Raw genomic sequence first — 15,149 nt, forward strand, 5'->3', positions numbered from 1 at the left:
TGGGACTGTGAGGGGAGGCGGGTATCCAGGCATGTGCGGGAATGGGTGTGAGCTGGCTCTCCCGGGGTCTCTGGGCCCTGCCCCAGTGCTGTCAGCCACTTGGACCCAGCTGCCTGCCATCTCCGGTGCCGTCCACCCTGCAGACAACCTTGGCCTGCCGTGGATGCTGTGCGGAAGTGGAGCTCAGCAAGATCTGTGTTTCCGGGACTTAATGTTTCCTGCAGAGGTGGACAGGCCTGCGGCCAGGCCTTTGGGGCTGACCCAGGGGCATGAGGGGGAGGAGGGGATCCAAGCCAGCAGAAGCCGGAGCACCCCCGCCAGCATCCAGGCCAGGGCCAGGGCTCGGCACTGCCATGCAAGTGCCTGGGGGACCTGGGGGATCTGTTCCGCGGAGGCAGAGATGAGGGGCAGGCCCTGGGCCCCACCCCTGCCTCACCCCTCTCCCCATCAAGACCAAGTACGGCCTGGCCCCCTCCCTCTCCGCACGCCGGCCTTGTCGCTCTAACATCTCAGTGCCAGAAGGGCCCCTCAGCCTGCTGTCCTTAGCCACACGTCAAAGGGCTACCACAGGTCAAGGGGCTACCTGTCTGCCCGGAGGAACGGCAGCTCTCCTGGCTCGGCTCCCTTGGCTATGTCCTGCCTCTAAGGTGGGGGTAAGCTGAACCCTGGAACCCACAGGAGGAGGCTGCCTGGGGTCTCATCCGCATGACCCTGGGGCTGCCTGGTGGGATGGTGGTGACCTCAGTTCCTACCAGTTTACCCTCGATCCCCTCCCTGGGACCTTTAGCCATATCCAAACAAACCTCAAGCCTCCAACTCAACCCCTGCCCCCTGGAGTCCCTCCCGGGGAGGCTGATCCCCGTTGGTGGGGCGGTGGCACCTTCTTCAGATGTCTCTCTGATGGGGCCGAAGGAACCCTTCCCTGGAAGCCTGCCCTAAGGGCCGCTCTGCGTCCTTCCTCAGCCCCTGCCCGGTCCCCTTCAGGCTCCCAGCTGGGCTGGGGCTCAGGAGTTCCAGCCTGTGCAGCCTCTTGTGGGGCCCTGCTGGGCGCTAAGCGGGTCACACTCCCCCTTGTCGGTCCTCCCAGCCACCCTGGGGGGTGCTACAAATTTCCCTGCTTTATAGAAAAAGACATCGAGCCACAGAGAAGATGAAAGACTCGCCCAGGGTCACACAGCTGGACTGCTCTACTTCCTCTAGGACCATAGAAGGCTTTCTCTCCCCACAACCTCCCTTCGCCCTGGCTGGCTTCCCCTCCCTCCTTGCCCAAGCTCCCAAACCTGTCCTGCTGTCTGCACACCCCTCCTCCTTGCAGCAGGGCTCATGTCCCCCTCTCTGCCTCAACTCATTGGACTCTGGTTGCCCAGGGGGCTGGGGTCCCTCATCCCATGTGACTGTTCAGCAGCTCCCACGCAGAGACCACCAGCCACCTCTGTCCTGTCCAGCAAGGCTGCCTGGGAGACTGTCTGTCTGCCTCCTTGACCTCTTCTGTCACGGCCTGAGTGTGTCAGATGCTGCTCCTGCCTGGAGACCCTGTCTGTCCTCCGCCCTGGGGCCCCTGTCTGTCCTCTGTCCTGGTCTAGGCTCTCCCCTAAATAAGGTCAGGCACCCTGCTGCAGAGCCCCCTGCGGCCCCCCTTCTCCTGCTGCAGCCTCTACACTTCACAGGGGTTTGGGGGGCCTCAGCTCACAGCCCACCCCTTCCTAGGAGCTTGGGGGGTCAGGAGGACACCCAGACAGGGCAGGGGCTGGAGTCAGGCCCTCTCAGCGCTGGCAAAGGCGGGCGGCAGGCAGGCTCCTATGGGGGCCATTTGCCAAGGCGCTGAGGATATGTTGGCCGCTATTAGGGTGCTGTAATATTCATGAAGGGAAGATTAGATATTTAAATTTATTCAGCAATAAATGCGTCTCAGTAGGGGAGCATTCCTCATGCTAAACAAACAAGCAAGCAGGGACTAATTAATTATTTACAGGAACAAGAGGATGCCCGTGGCCTGGGGGAGAGGGGGGCTGCTGTGTCCCTGCCAGGGGGCAAGAGACCCTAAGGGGCGCTGGGCCTGGACCCCATCCTCCCACTTCCCCATCCCCCTCTGCCACCCTGGGGGTCTCATCCCCCCCAACCCCGTGTGCCCCCTCTGGGATTTCTTTCCCTGGAAATCCCGCCTATAAGCCTGCAGGTGGCTTTGGGCAACTCCCCCTCCCTGTCCCCACCTCTACAGAGTAATGGCACCTCCCTCCCCATTTGGCGTGAACACTCAGTGAGACACTGCACTTTATCATACTGTCCCCCATGTCACCTGTTTTTGATGGGGAGACTAAGGCACAGTCACCGCCTCTGTAGGCAGATGGCAGCTCAGCCATCAGGTTCTGGGGGGCCTCCTTTGCCTGAGGGACAGAAATGCTGCCGCCACCCGGTGGAGATGTCACTGAGAAAGCCCTGGGCAGACAGGGCTGGGGCGGCAGGGGGTGAGCTTGAAGCCTGAGGGGGCTGGGAGAAGGGTGCACCTCCTGAGCGCAGGAAGGCTCCTGGGTGTGGGCCCCAGAGACCACTCTGCCCAGACCTCTCCCCCAGCCCAGCCTGGCGAGAGGCCCCCACCCCAGCCACCCTGGTGTTGCCTGCAGCTGTTGCCTGGGCCTCAGCCCCCCTGCAGAGAGACCCCAAATGCCAGGGATGAGAGGGGCCTGGCCCCACTAGTAGGATGGGGAAACTGAGTCCCCAAGAGGGTACCAGCTGGGTCGGGGCAGATGCCTAAGCCACTGGGAAGCCTCCAAGCCCTGAATCCTGTAGAAGACAAGCCCGGTCATGAAGCCCAGATAGGATGACCCACCCCAGGGACCTCGTGCCCCCTCCTCCCTCTGTCCACTCTACACTCCCACCTCTGCTCTCCGGTCTCCTCCCTGGCCCCAGTTGAGCCTTGGGAGGCTCAACCTCACGGGGTGCCCCTTTGCCAGGACCACCTTTGACCTCTGCCCACACCCTCCCAGTCACTTGCGCAATCACCAAACTGGTGCTAGCCCCAGCTCTGTGAGGCTCACCCTACTGGGGGAGACAGCCCACCCTCGCAGTGCCAAGGCAGGTGGGCACCCCAGGGAGGAGATGGATGGACAACAACTCCACGATGTGATGTGAAATTCATTACGGGGTGAGATCAACTCCTTAAATGGGGATTTGAAAACATTAGGGCTTCATTATGTACACAATGGCAGCGCCTCATTCATCATGCAAAAATCACTCCCGTTATTAAAAATCCCCATGGCAGCTGCAGGCAGGGGCCTGGCGGCATCTTGCCTGCCGTGGGTGGGGTGCGGGCCCGGGGGCCCTAGGCTGGAGCCCCGCCAGAGGCCCGAGACCCTTGTCCCTCCCAGGGCCTGTGCGGGGTAGGGGTGGGGAGCACAGTTCCCTCCAGGGGCTTGGTGCCTCAGTTTTGTAATCTGCAAAATGGAAATGTTGATGGTACACCCCAGGGTGCTGTGGTGACGGTACCCAGGATCCTGCAGGAGAGGCTCCAGGACGCCTGGCTCCGAGGCCCGGGTGCTCAGGACAGCTGCTCGCACCGCCATCACCAGCTGAGCGAGGGCAGGAAGGTCAGGGCCTTTCCTCAGGGGAGGAAGCCTCATTCCCTTGCTCTTAAAACCTCCCATGACTCCCACGAGTCCATGAAATAGAATCTTCCAGCCCAAGCAAGGCTGGGGTTCCCTCCAGTCCCCACCTTAGATGCCAGGCCTCTGCATCTCTCCCACCTGCGCAGTTGGCGGGGAGGGGGGTGCTGCAGGGTGGTGGGGCTCTGCCTCGGTGCTGCAAGCCATGAGTTGGGAGAAAACATAGCTGGACGCCAGGGAAGGGAGGTGGGAGTCAGTGGGCCTTGTTTCGCAGCTGGGAAGGCTCCCCTGAGGAGGTGGCATCGGAACAGAGCCTGAGCAGGCCCTGAGAAAACGCTGTGGCTTCAGGAAGCTGGGGGAGGAGGGCTCAGGCCAGGACTGGGGGGCCACAGGGATAGTTGGGGTGGGCAGAGGGCAAGGAGGGGGAAGGGAAGGGGAGGCTGCATCTGCAGAAGCGGTGGAGGAAGCTAGAGATGCTGCTGCTGCTGCCGGGGGAGATTTGAGCAGGGATGCTGTGGCCTGGGACCTGGGTGTGCAGGGGCTGGGGGGGCTTTGCTCTTCCCCACCAGATGCTCCTGCCCCGTCTGCTCAGCTCAGGCTAGAGGGCCCCCTCCCCTGCACAGCCTACCCTGCTCCTCCACCCCTTGGCACACAGTGGGGCTCTAGACTAGCTTGGGGACTGGGTGCTCGGCCCTGGGGCCGCTGCTTCCCCCGAGCCCAGCCCAGGCTGCCCGCTGAGCCCAGCCTTGGCTGCGGCCACCAGCAGCCACTGGGCACAAGAGGAGGCCTGGATGTTTCCGTGGCTTTGCTGATGCCCCAGACCTGCCGGGCTCTGAGCAGAGGAGGGTCCGGAGAGCAGGAGAGAGCAGGGAGGGGGAAGAGACAATGGGAGGAGGGGAAACAAAGAGTGGGTACCTGAGTGAGAGAATTGGGGAGCAGCCCAGAGATGCTGTGCAGGTGGGAGAGACAGAGCAGAGGCAGAGAGAGACAGAGACGGACAGAGACAGAAAGGAAAAGTGAGAGACAGAAGGAGAAAGGAAAGGGGGTGGTGCCACAGCCCCCACCAGGGCCTTGGATCTGTGTGGGGGGGGAGGGAGGGGGGGGGTGGGCCAAGCGCCACGGGGTCTGCTCCAGCCGAGGGGCCACACACACACACAGGTGCTCGGGCCAGGGGAACAAGGGCCCTGGGCAGAGCTGGCCCACAAACAGGTTCCATGAGCACCCGTGACCAGGAGATGGACAGACAGACACCCTGTGCGTGACTGGCGGGAGGGTAGTCTGGTGGGGGAGGCGGCTGGTACTTAGATAACTTCACAGACGGGAGTGTGGCTATCATGGTGACAGAATGCCAGCCCAGGAGGGGCAGGGCCCGCCAGTGCCAGCACCCAGGACAGTGGCAGAGCATGGCGAGTCCTCAGCTAACACAGCAGGAGGGTGACGGTTGGGGGGCTGCCCTGCCAGGGAGGGAACTAGGCGGGGTGGTGGCGGGGGGAGGGCAGGGGAGCCTTGGGCCCAGGAGCAGCACGTGCAAAGGCCCTGTGCCAGGTGAGGGCTGTGGCAGAAGCCGCACCACCCTGGCCTCTCTCAGGTAGGAGAGACCCCGGGCCTGGGCGGGGGAGCCGGGGCGCGGGGTGGGCTGTGGGCCTGGGGCAGGGCGCGGAGAGGACCTGGCTGGGCCCTGCCTGACCCCAGCCCGCCCAGCCCTCGGGACAGGCCCTTGGGGAGCCGGCCGTGCGGGCGGGATGGTGGCCGCGTGAGCCGAAGGCGGCCCTGAATTAATCTGTCACTAAAGCTTGGCCATGGCAGGCGCAGTCATGATTTAGATGAATAATTGAAACGCTCCGATACATTTATTATCCCTTTAGTGCAAAAGTGGCAGAGAAAGACGAGGGGTAATTGAAAAAGAGCGCACAAAGCTCCGCGAGAAAGCGGACTCCTTATCGCCGAGTAAACATTTCAGTCCTAATAAACAGGAGAGACACGAGTCAGGGCCCTGTCGATCCCCATCCTGATTTAGGGCCCGCCTCCCTTCTTACCATATAATGGGAGCAGGGCCTGCCTTTAAAAAAATGTCTATGGAGCCAGTGAAAGTCTCTCCAGCAGGTAGGAGGGAGGCAGATGAGCAGGGTGCCCCCCATCTCTGGATCTGGGGGTCTAGCGGGGAGGCAGTTCCAGCCCATCGGGTCCCCACCCCATCTCCCCCAGCACCCTCCACCTGCCAGGCCTCTCTATCCCTCTATCCCTCTGCACCCGTTGAACTCCTATTCATCCTTCAGGACTGGAGTCAGATGTCCCTTTTGCTGGGAAGCCTCCTACCAGACTGGGTCTCTTTGAGGGCAGAGCCCGTCCTGGGTCCCCACCATTGCCCACGCTCAGAGAGAGCCCTGGGGAGGGATGAAGGGGAGGGGGAGGAGGGGGGCTTCCCAGAGACTCACTGTGTGGCCAGAACCACCTACCCTGGCCCCGGGGCCCAGTGGGGACCCAGCCCTACAGTGAGACTGGCCCAAGAGTCCTGGACTCGTTGGATTAAGTGTTTTGGCCCCAGTAGCCCATGGGGCTCTCACTGAGGGCAGGGTTGCCACAGACTGACTCCCTCTCCTGCTCCTGAGGGGTCGCAATCCCCCTGCACCTGGAACCACCACACACACACTCATCTAACAACTAACTGGGCTGCTTCACCAATGCCCTGCAGGTTGGGCCCCAGGCCTCCTCCTTCTTTTTTTTTTTTTTTTTTTTAAGATTTTATTTATTTACTCATGAGAGACACAGAGAGAGAGAGGCAGAGACACAGGCAGAGGGAGAAGCAGGCTCCCTGCAAGGAGCCAGATGTGGGACTCGATCCTGGATCCCAGAATCATGCCCTGGGCCAAAGGCAGATGCTCAACCGCTGAGCCACCCAGGCGTCCCCCCAGGCCTCCTTCTGAGCCATAGCTGCCCTCCCCGCAACCCTGCCCCCCATTACTGCCTGCGGTCCCTCCCCCACCCCCAGTGCAGGGCTGTTGGACCTGGGTGCCAGATCTCCAGGCAGTGCCCCGCATACAGAGGGTGCAACGATCCACCCACCCCATAAACCGGCTTGGAAAGCCCTAGAACCGGTCCCTGAGGAGAGTGCATTCTAGTGCACTCTAGTGGGGAGACAAGCAACAGGAATAAACAGAATACAAGTCCACGAAAAGGGGATCAGTGCTATGGAAAAAGCTATAGAGCAGGTAAGGGTCAGCACAGCTTACAGTGGCTGGGGCAGGCCACTCCTGGCTGATGCATGGTGGGTAGGTGATAGGTGGGTGAGGGGGAGATGGATGGATGGGTGGGTGGGAGGTACATTGTTGGATGGGGAAGGAAGGAGGATGGGTAAAGGAGTAGATGGATGGGTGTGGGAGGAGTATATGGGTGGAGGGGGAGAGAGTATATGGGTAGGGGTTAGATAGATGAATGGAGGGCAGATGGATGAGTAGAGGGGATAGGTGGAGAGGTGGGGGGTAGGTGGATGGGTGGAGGGGGGGTGGAGGGGGGCAGGTGGATGGGTGGTGATAGGAGGGTAGGGAGTGGGTAGAGGCCTGAACCCCTGTGGGGTTGGACTCAGGAAAAGAGAGAGAAACCTCAGGTGACCCCATGGGAAGACAGAGCTCAGTCAGAGTAGACCCGGATGGGGACCTGGGCCACCGAGTCTCAGGCTGCTCCTGCCTGTGGCTCCCACCCAGGCAGCTGGCGGGGAATGGGAGTGGTAAGGCTGGAGGGACCAACAGGTGGTAGGGGGCACAGGTGGCAGACATGAGGGCAGAGGACATCTCAGAGGTCTGGGGCCATCTCTATTCCAGCCCTAGGCAGGCAGCAGACAGCCCCAGCCTCACTGCTACCACTGTCCCCTCCCTGCCACCTCCACCTTGTTCCAATGACATTAGCAGAGTGACAGCCCCAGTGAGCACTCGCAGTTGCTCCATAAATCTTGGGCGGCGTTAAAAGGCTAGACTCCAGGCCCACTTCCTCCTGGGTCCTTGCCTGCCCCATCCATCTCTGTATCAGACAGGCAGCCCTTGGGACCTGCTCCAGTCTCCTCTCCCCACCGCAGTGCTGCCGGAAGGGGGGCTGGAGGACCCCTCTCTAGACCTCCCTACTCAGTCTGGCAAGAGCAGGTGCCCTTTGACCTCCCAGAGCGAGGTCCTGCCTAAAACCTCAGAGGCTCCCACTGCCCTCCCCAGCAAGTCCTTCACGGAACACATAAGGCCACCCTGCCTTTCTGTAGTTTTTTCATTCATTCAACAAACGTTTTTTTTAAATATTTTATTTATTTATTCATGAGAGACATGGAGTGAAAGGCAGAGACACAGGCAGAGGGAGAAGCAGGCTCCATGCAGGGAGCCCGATGTGGGACTCGATCCCAGGTCTCCAGGATCACACCTGGAGCCGAAGGCAGATGTTCAACCGCTGAGCCACCCAGGCATCCCTCATTCAACAACCATTTAATTGAGCACCTAGTATAGGAGCCAGACCCAGTTCCAGCTGCTGGAGATCCAGTATGGCCCTGTGGGCCTTTGCTCTCAGCGGGAACTCAGAGGATCCACAGTGACCATAATGGGTGAGTTACACAGCACGTGCAGCTCTGAGAGACAGAGGCACTAGGGCAGGCTGGGGAGGAGGGTTCTGGGCTGAGGGAGCAGCCTGTGCCCAGGCCTGAGAAGGAGAGGCAGGGCGGCTGGTGCTCAGTGAGGGAGTCTGGCAGGTGGCCGGGCTCCTGGTGGGCCCCAGTGGGCCCCAGTAGGAACCTGGCCTTGGCTCTGAGCGAGGGGAGAGCCCTGGCAGAGCTCTGAGCAGGAGAGGGTGATGGCCTGACTTAAGGTTTGTTTTTTATTATTATTATTTTTTTTTTTTTTTTACTTTAGGTTTAAAAGGCCAGTGCCACGCCTGGGTGGTGCAGGGGTTGAGCGTCTGCCTTCAGCTCAGGGCGTGATCCCAGGGTCTGGGGATGGAGTCCCACATCGGGTTCCCCCGCAGGGAGCCTGCTTCTTCCTCTGCCTGTGTCTCTGCCTCTTTGTGTGTCTCTCGTGAATAAATAAATAAAATCTTAAAAAAAAAAAAAAAAACCAAAAACATAACAAAAGGCCCACACCTTTTTGTGGTCCTTTGTCTCCCAGAACTGAACGGCTAACAATCCAGCTCCCTATGGGGTCTGGGAGGCTCCCGCCTCATCTCCTGCCTCCTTTCCCGTGACTGGGCTGCCGCTCCCATTTCCCTCGTCTCCCCAGATGCCCCACGTTCTCCCTCACTTCCAGCCGTCACCTGTGCTGTCCCCACTCCCTGGACCCCTGCCCACTGCTCTGCCGCTGTCCACCCATCCCTCAGGTCCCAGCATAGGCACCCCTTCCTTCCAGGAGCACTGGGCCCCCACCGCGCAGAGCACCCTGGATGGTCTCATCTGGACCCCTGGACCGTGAGCCCGGGGAGGGCAGGGACCAGGCCCCTGTGGTCCAGCACCCAGCTCAGGGCCCTGCACGCAGGATGGGGCTCAGTCCCTGGGGGTGAATGAACAGGAGGCTGGGCCGAGTCAGATCAGCTAAGGCTGCGGAGGCCTCCCGCAGGGACAGGCTTCAGAAGGTTCTAGCTGGGCCCCAGCCCCGGCCAAGCCCCGCATTCTGTGAAGCCTCCCGGACAGCTCTGACCTCCACAGGGACAGGGAGGAGAATCTCACCAGCCACAGACCCCCGCCCCCCACGCGTCCTGCATCCCGCTGGTCACCGACAGCTCTTAGCGCTGCTTTTATTTATTCCTGACCTTAATGCTCCTTTTATTTTTCCCCCTTTTAAAACCTGGCCTGGGCCCCGCCACTGCCACTGTAAACACGGCCCCCGGGATTTATCCGACGGCGCATTAACCCCTGGCCCGCGGCTCACCAATCACGTTGCTGCCTGTGCAGACAGCGGGCAGCCCAGCCAGCGGGGACGGGGACCAGGCCGGGCCGCCGAGCCTGCCCGGGGGGGACTGGCCAGCGGAGGCCCCCACTGGGGACATGGCGCTGCCCCCACCCTGCCCCTGCCGACCTTATGGGCGGTATCCCTGGAGGCCCGGCGCACCCTAACCTCCCACCTCTGTTCACCTGGTCCTGCCGGAATCCCTGCCTCGGGGGGGTCACGGACAGCGAGCTCACGCCTGCTCAGAGCCCTCCGGGCCTTTGTGAGGCCTTGTCCCGGCAGTGCAGTGGCCCTCCGAGGCTGGGGAGCAGATTGTCCTCCCCTTCCAGGTGGGAACACTGGCGCCAGAGGGCCCAGCTTTTCCTACCACACCTGCAGCCCCCAGTCCTGGGCCCAGTCCCTTTTAACCCTCAAGTGTCCCCCCGCTTCCGCCCAGTTGCAGGCCAGGAGGCCTCTCTTCAGAGGGTGGGGCCCTGCAGGTGGCCCAGCAGCCAGGGAGTCAAGTCTGCCACCATGGGCTCCAGCTTGTCCCCAGTGATGGCAGGCCAGGCCAGGCTGAGCGGTGGGTGCACGGTGGGGGCCACGGGCAAGGCTGCAGAGGTGGGGGGGGGTGCACAAGGAGGCCCAGAGGGGAGAAGCAGCCGTGGCTGGAGAGACTTCAGGAACCTACCCCCCTGAGCCCGAGTCCCGCACCACGGACAGGGTCCACTTACCACCGCCACCTCCGAGCAGGGAACTGTTGGCTGCAAGAGAGAGAGAGAGAGAGAGAGAAAGGCTAGTCAGCTGGGTGGGCCAGCAGCATGTGGGGAGGGGAGGTGGGGGTGCTGGCAGCTGGGCCAGAGCACAGGGGGGCCGGGGTCCCCGGGTCTTCAGACTCTGGGCACAGGGTCTTCTGTGAGGCAGGTGCAGATAAAGGGGGGTGGGGGAGGCCGGGACTTCCTCTCCTGCCGAGGCTCCTGATGGGCCTGGGGTTTGCAGGGTGGCAGGGGCCCAGCTGCCCACCCCAGAAACAGCTGAGGGCAGGGGCTGGGGGGGCAGAAGACCTGTGGCCACGTGCATCCCCTCATTCATTCATTCTGATGACCCGATGTTTCCTGAGGCCCATCTGTGTCAGGCCTGTCCCTGCCCTAGGAGCTCATGGGCTGTGGAGCGGCACAACCAGAAGCCGCTAGAAAACAATCTGTGCACCTGTGCTGAGTACTGTCCAGGGAATGAGTGTGTATGAGGGTGCATGAGCCTGTGAACCGGGGCGGGGGGCACCCAACAGATGACAGGGACCATGTGTGACATAGGGGCCACATTCCGGGGCAGAACGGTGAGGGCATGCAGCCCTGGGACAGGACCAAACGTGGTTCAAGAGACGGGTGACCTGAACCACGTTGCTCTGTGCCTCAGTTTCCCCCGGAGAGAACAGAGCATCTCTTGGTGTGAAAGTCGAGGGAGAGAGGGAGGGATCCTCGGCTCCTCCAGCCCCCCGCCCCCTCTCTGGGCTGGAGCAGGACTGCTGGCTGCTGGGGCCAACCTGTCCGTCTCACTCTGCCTGGCCGGCTGCCTCCCCTGCTTCCGCACGGGGCTCATGTGAGGGCAAAGTGAAGCTGGCAGCCTCTCCGCCGGCCTGTCAGGGCCGTGCAGGTCAGTGCCCCTCACCAGCCAGGGCTGCAGCTTCTGGCCACGCAGTCGCATCTGTGTTAACTGCTGGTGCTCATCAGGGTAAGCGATGGGCGAGATGGGGCAGGTGCTGCCCAGGTGGGGAGACCAGCTGTGCCTCGGCCCCCTCTAGCCCCAGGAGTCCCGGCTCTGGGGCAGGGCCTGCCACTCCTCCATTGCTCCCGCACCCCACCTACCTCAGGGGTCTGGAGGAGGGACATGGAGCAGAGCCCAGGCCAGGAGTGGGGCCCCTTCCGGGCTGGCTGGGCTGCCCACCTAGGGTGCTGCGCAGACGTGGACCTGCTAAGTGGTGTCGGGCGGCTCCGAGTGGCTGGTCTCCCAGAGCTGACAGCTCTTCGCTTGGGGAATAATTAATTCCACAGCCTGAAAACCCAGGGCTGCAAGTTGCCACGTTACTTGCAAGATTAATACAAGCAGCTAATTAAGATGGAGAGGCGAGGAGCGGCTGGGCGCTCCCAGAGCAGAGCTGGGGGCTGCAGGGAATGTGGGAGGAGGGAGAGCTGAGCAGGCGGCAAGGCAGCCGGGCACTGGGGCCCGAGCATGAGAAGAACCAGCGAGACACCCAGGCAGATGCAGGCATGCCCAAAGGAGCCGGCTCCCAGACGGCTCTGGGTGAGGCCGCTGCCCCAGGAAAGCATGCTTCCACGTCTGTGGACTGCCTGCTTTGCACCAAGGATGCCACTTCCTATCATAACAAAGCCACAGGGGAGGTGCTATGGCTCCCACTTTATAGACAAGGAACCTGAGGCTGGAGGTTGAGTTGCATAGTGACAGTGGCAGGATCAGAACAGGGTCTGACTCTAGTCAAGCCACAGAGCAGGCTGACCTTAAGGCACGGAGGCTGCTCTCCCCCTGGCAAGGGCTGGGGCCTGACTCTTCCACACAGTAGGCCCTTCCAATGCAGTCTGGACCCAACCCCTAGCCCAAGGGTTGGGCTGCAGAGAGGAGGGGCTGGACACGTGGACGACCCTGCCCTGGAGCCAACAGGGGAGGCCTGGGCACCTTGGGTTGGCCCAGAGCAGTCCTGGCAGCTGTCGGAAGCTGCCCTCCGTGGCCTGTCCCCCCCACCCCCCACCTCTCTCTTAATTAACACCAGCCACAAACGAGCTGGCTCCTGCTCACAGAAGGCTCGGTGCCAAACGTGCTGGCAGTGAGCCTTGAAGGGGCGGGAGGGGAAGGGGCGCTGACCTGCTGTTCTGTAGGCCCCTGTTGGTAAGGGACCAACCCCACCTGCCTGGCATCCCTTGGACCCCACCGTGTGCAGATCCGCCTAGGTCAAGGGACTGGGGTGAATGGCTCCGATGTCCACCAGGCCGGGAACATCCAGGGGCTGACAAGGAAGGTGGCCCCCGGGCAGAAAGGACTCGCCAGGCTGAGCCAGGGGAAGGGTGGGCCGGGTGGCCAGCCGGTGTTACCTGCCCCAGGCGGGAAGAGGTGGGCAGGGCTGGCACTCGGGCTGTCTTGGGCTGCCCCGAAGATCTGGTCACTGGCTTGTCTCCAAGCTCAGCGAGTGTCCTAGGAGGCTGGTCTGCAGTGTCTGCTTCCTGTAGCCCATGGGGTTGACAGTCTCAAGGGAAGCGCCACAAGCCAGCAGTCTGCACCCAGCTCTACCCTCCTCTTTCTCCTGAGTCCCTGTGTGGCCCCCTCCCCTGGGAGCCTGGCCACAGAGTGCCCCCCATAAAGCTGCCCAAGACACTCGCAGCTGGGCCAGGCTGCTCGAGGGAATGGCCTGGAGACTTGGGGAGAAAGGGAAGCACAAAGGGGAGCAACCCATCTGCCCATCCAGAGCAGGGTGGTTCCAGGCCTGCCTGTTCCCCAGGCCAGGGCCGGCTCTCCCCCACCCCAGACGCCTGCTCGAGTCTCCAGCTCCTTCCCCTTCTGCTGTTCCCACCAGGCTCCCTTCAGTTTGGCTTAAGCTCTAAATCACACTGGTCATTAGCCCATTTTTCAGAGGAGGAGATAGGCTCACAGAGGGATGGGGGAGGGGAGGCACTGGACCCACGATGGCTGCGGCTGGTTGTCCGTGTGCTCCTCCTCCTCCTTCTTTTTTTTTTTTTTTTTTGCTCCTCCTCTTTCTTCTTCAATATTTTATTTTTCTAAGTAATCTCTACACCCACCATGGAGCTCGAACTCACAACCCCGAGATCAAGAGTCGCACATTCCACTGACTGAGCCAACCAGGCGCCCCAGTCAGCATCCTCCTTCAACCCTACACGCTCCCTGTGTCTGAAAATGTTTGTGATGTGCGTGGTGATGGGCAAGGAGCTGCAGGCCGTGGAGGCAGGCACTGGGCTTCCAAGGAAGCCCCGGTTTGTGACCTGGCCCCACCCAAGGGACCCCCCCCATGGCCCAGCAAAGCAGGGGTCTCTGAGCTCCTGAGGGGCTGAGTGAGCTGAGCTTAGACCTCGTTTGCCCTGGGACCGAGGGAAGGGGCCTGGGCCTGTTCTGGCTTGGGTGGGGGTGAGGGTGGGTGTGGGGGCACGCAGGTTCCTCGGCCAGAGCATGCATACACCCTGGGAGCCATGGGGGTCTGTTCCCAATCTTTTCACCCTGTGGGCTTGCTGGTCCCCAGGCAGGTGAGGTGGTCCCATCCTGCCCCATCCCCCAGTCGCAGACATGCCTGCACCATGCTCTACTGGACATGATTAACTGGCTCTGAGCCTCAGTGCCGGGCCTGTGACCTCAGGGTGGAAATGAGGTCCATACCCCTCAATGCCAGTCATTGTCAAATCCTCTGTCCCCTGACAGGGCCCTCTGGGCCTCTGGGGACATTGCTCCCTTCCTCCACACATTCTGCCTCCCTTCCCTGCCCCTCTGCATGGCCCCCATGCCACCTTCCCCTGCTTCACACCTTCTCAGGTCTGGAGTACCTCCTCTGGGGGAACCCCCTTCGCCACCCCCGCCCCACAGTTGCATCCTGCGGGCAGCGGGGGGTGGGGGGTGGCTCCCCAGTTAATGCCCCAGCATCCACAGCCTGGGGCTTCAGGGGCTGGCGTGAAGTCACTGCGGAGGGAAGGGGAGATGACCAGACCCCTGGTGCTTGGCCACTGTCATTATAGGTCAGAGGAGGCCCCAGGCAACAGCTGCTGGACCTGGCTGGCCCCTCTTCACTCTCCACACAGAACACTTTAATCATGTGCCAGCCACTTGCCACGTGCCACCAAGTATGTAGAGACACAGTCCCTGGGCCTCAGGAGCTCCTGGCCCTAAACGGGGTAGGTGAGGGAGGTACGAGATCCGGTAAAGCCCGGAGACTGGGAGGGCTTCACAGAGGAGGTGGCATTTGAGCTGAGGCTTGTGGGAGGCAGTAGCCCACCTTTGGAGGACAACAAGGCACGCAGGGCGGGGAGAGGCAGGGCAGGCAGTGTGTGAGGGCCTCCGGAGTCTGAGCATCTCCTTGGGCAGGAGGAGGAGCTGCAGGGGTCAGAGGAGCACTCTGCAGGGGAAGGAAGGCTGAGGTTGGCTCTGCCTGCTGCTCAGCAGGCTGGAGGGAGGGGGCGGTGGGGGGCAGCTCGGAGGCTCTGGGCACACAGGTGCCTCTTCCTCTTCTACCTGCCCCCGCTACCCACCCTTCCTGTCCCTGCCAGGCAGCACCTCGTTAAAAGAATGGCCCCGGCTTTGAGGGTTGAGCAGGGCAGAGTGGGCCTGTGCCTGGGGCCCATAATGTTTTTAGTAACCCACTAAAGCATAATTTTTTTTTTTTAGATTTTATTTATTTATTTATTTAAATATTTTATTTATTTATTCATGAGAGACACAGAGAAAGAGGCAGAGACACAGGCAGAGGGAGAAGCAGGCTCCATGCAGGGAGCCTGACGTGGGACTTGATCCCCAGACCCCAGGATCACGCCCCGGGCCGAAGGCGGGTGCTCAACCATGGAGCCACCCAGGGATCCCAACATAATTTCTTTTAAAATCAGAAATGGAGGGGTGCTTGGGTGGCTCAGGTCGGTTGAATGCCCAGTTCTTGGTTTCG

The 15,149-nt window shown here is 61.5% G+C and overlaps 1 protein-coding gene across 1 annotated transcript in view; it reads right to left on the bottom strand.

Annotated features, from left to right (window-relative positions):
• The window catches only part of MACROD1 (mono-ADP ribosylhydrolase 1), a 150,887-nt gene that overhangs the window by 3,453 nt on the left and 132,285 nt on the right, over positions 1-15,149 (bottom strand). Inside the window, 1 exon segment of the mRNA XM_077862154.1 lies at positions 10,219-10,248. Coding sequence (XP_077718280.1) covers positions 10,219-10,248 — 30 coding nt within the window.

Source organism: Canis aureus, chromosome 21, assembly GCF_053574225.1.
Source record: "Canis aureus isolate CA01 chromosome 21, VMU_Caureus_v.1.0, whole genome shotgun sequence".
NCBI classification, from domain to species: domain Eukaryota; kingdom Metazoa; phylum Chordata; class Mammalia; order Carnivora; family Canidae; genus Canis; species Canis aureus.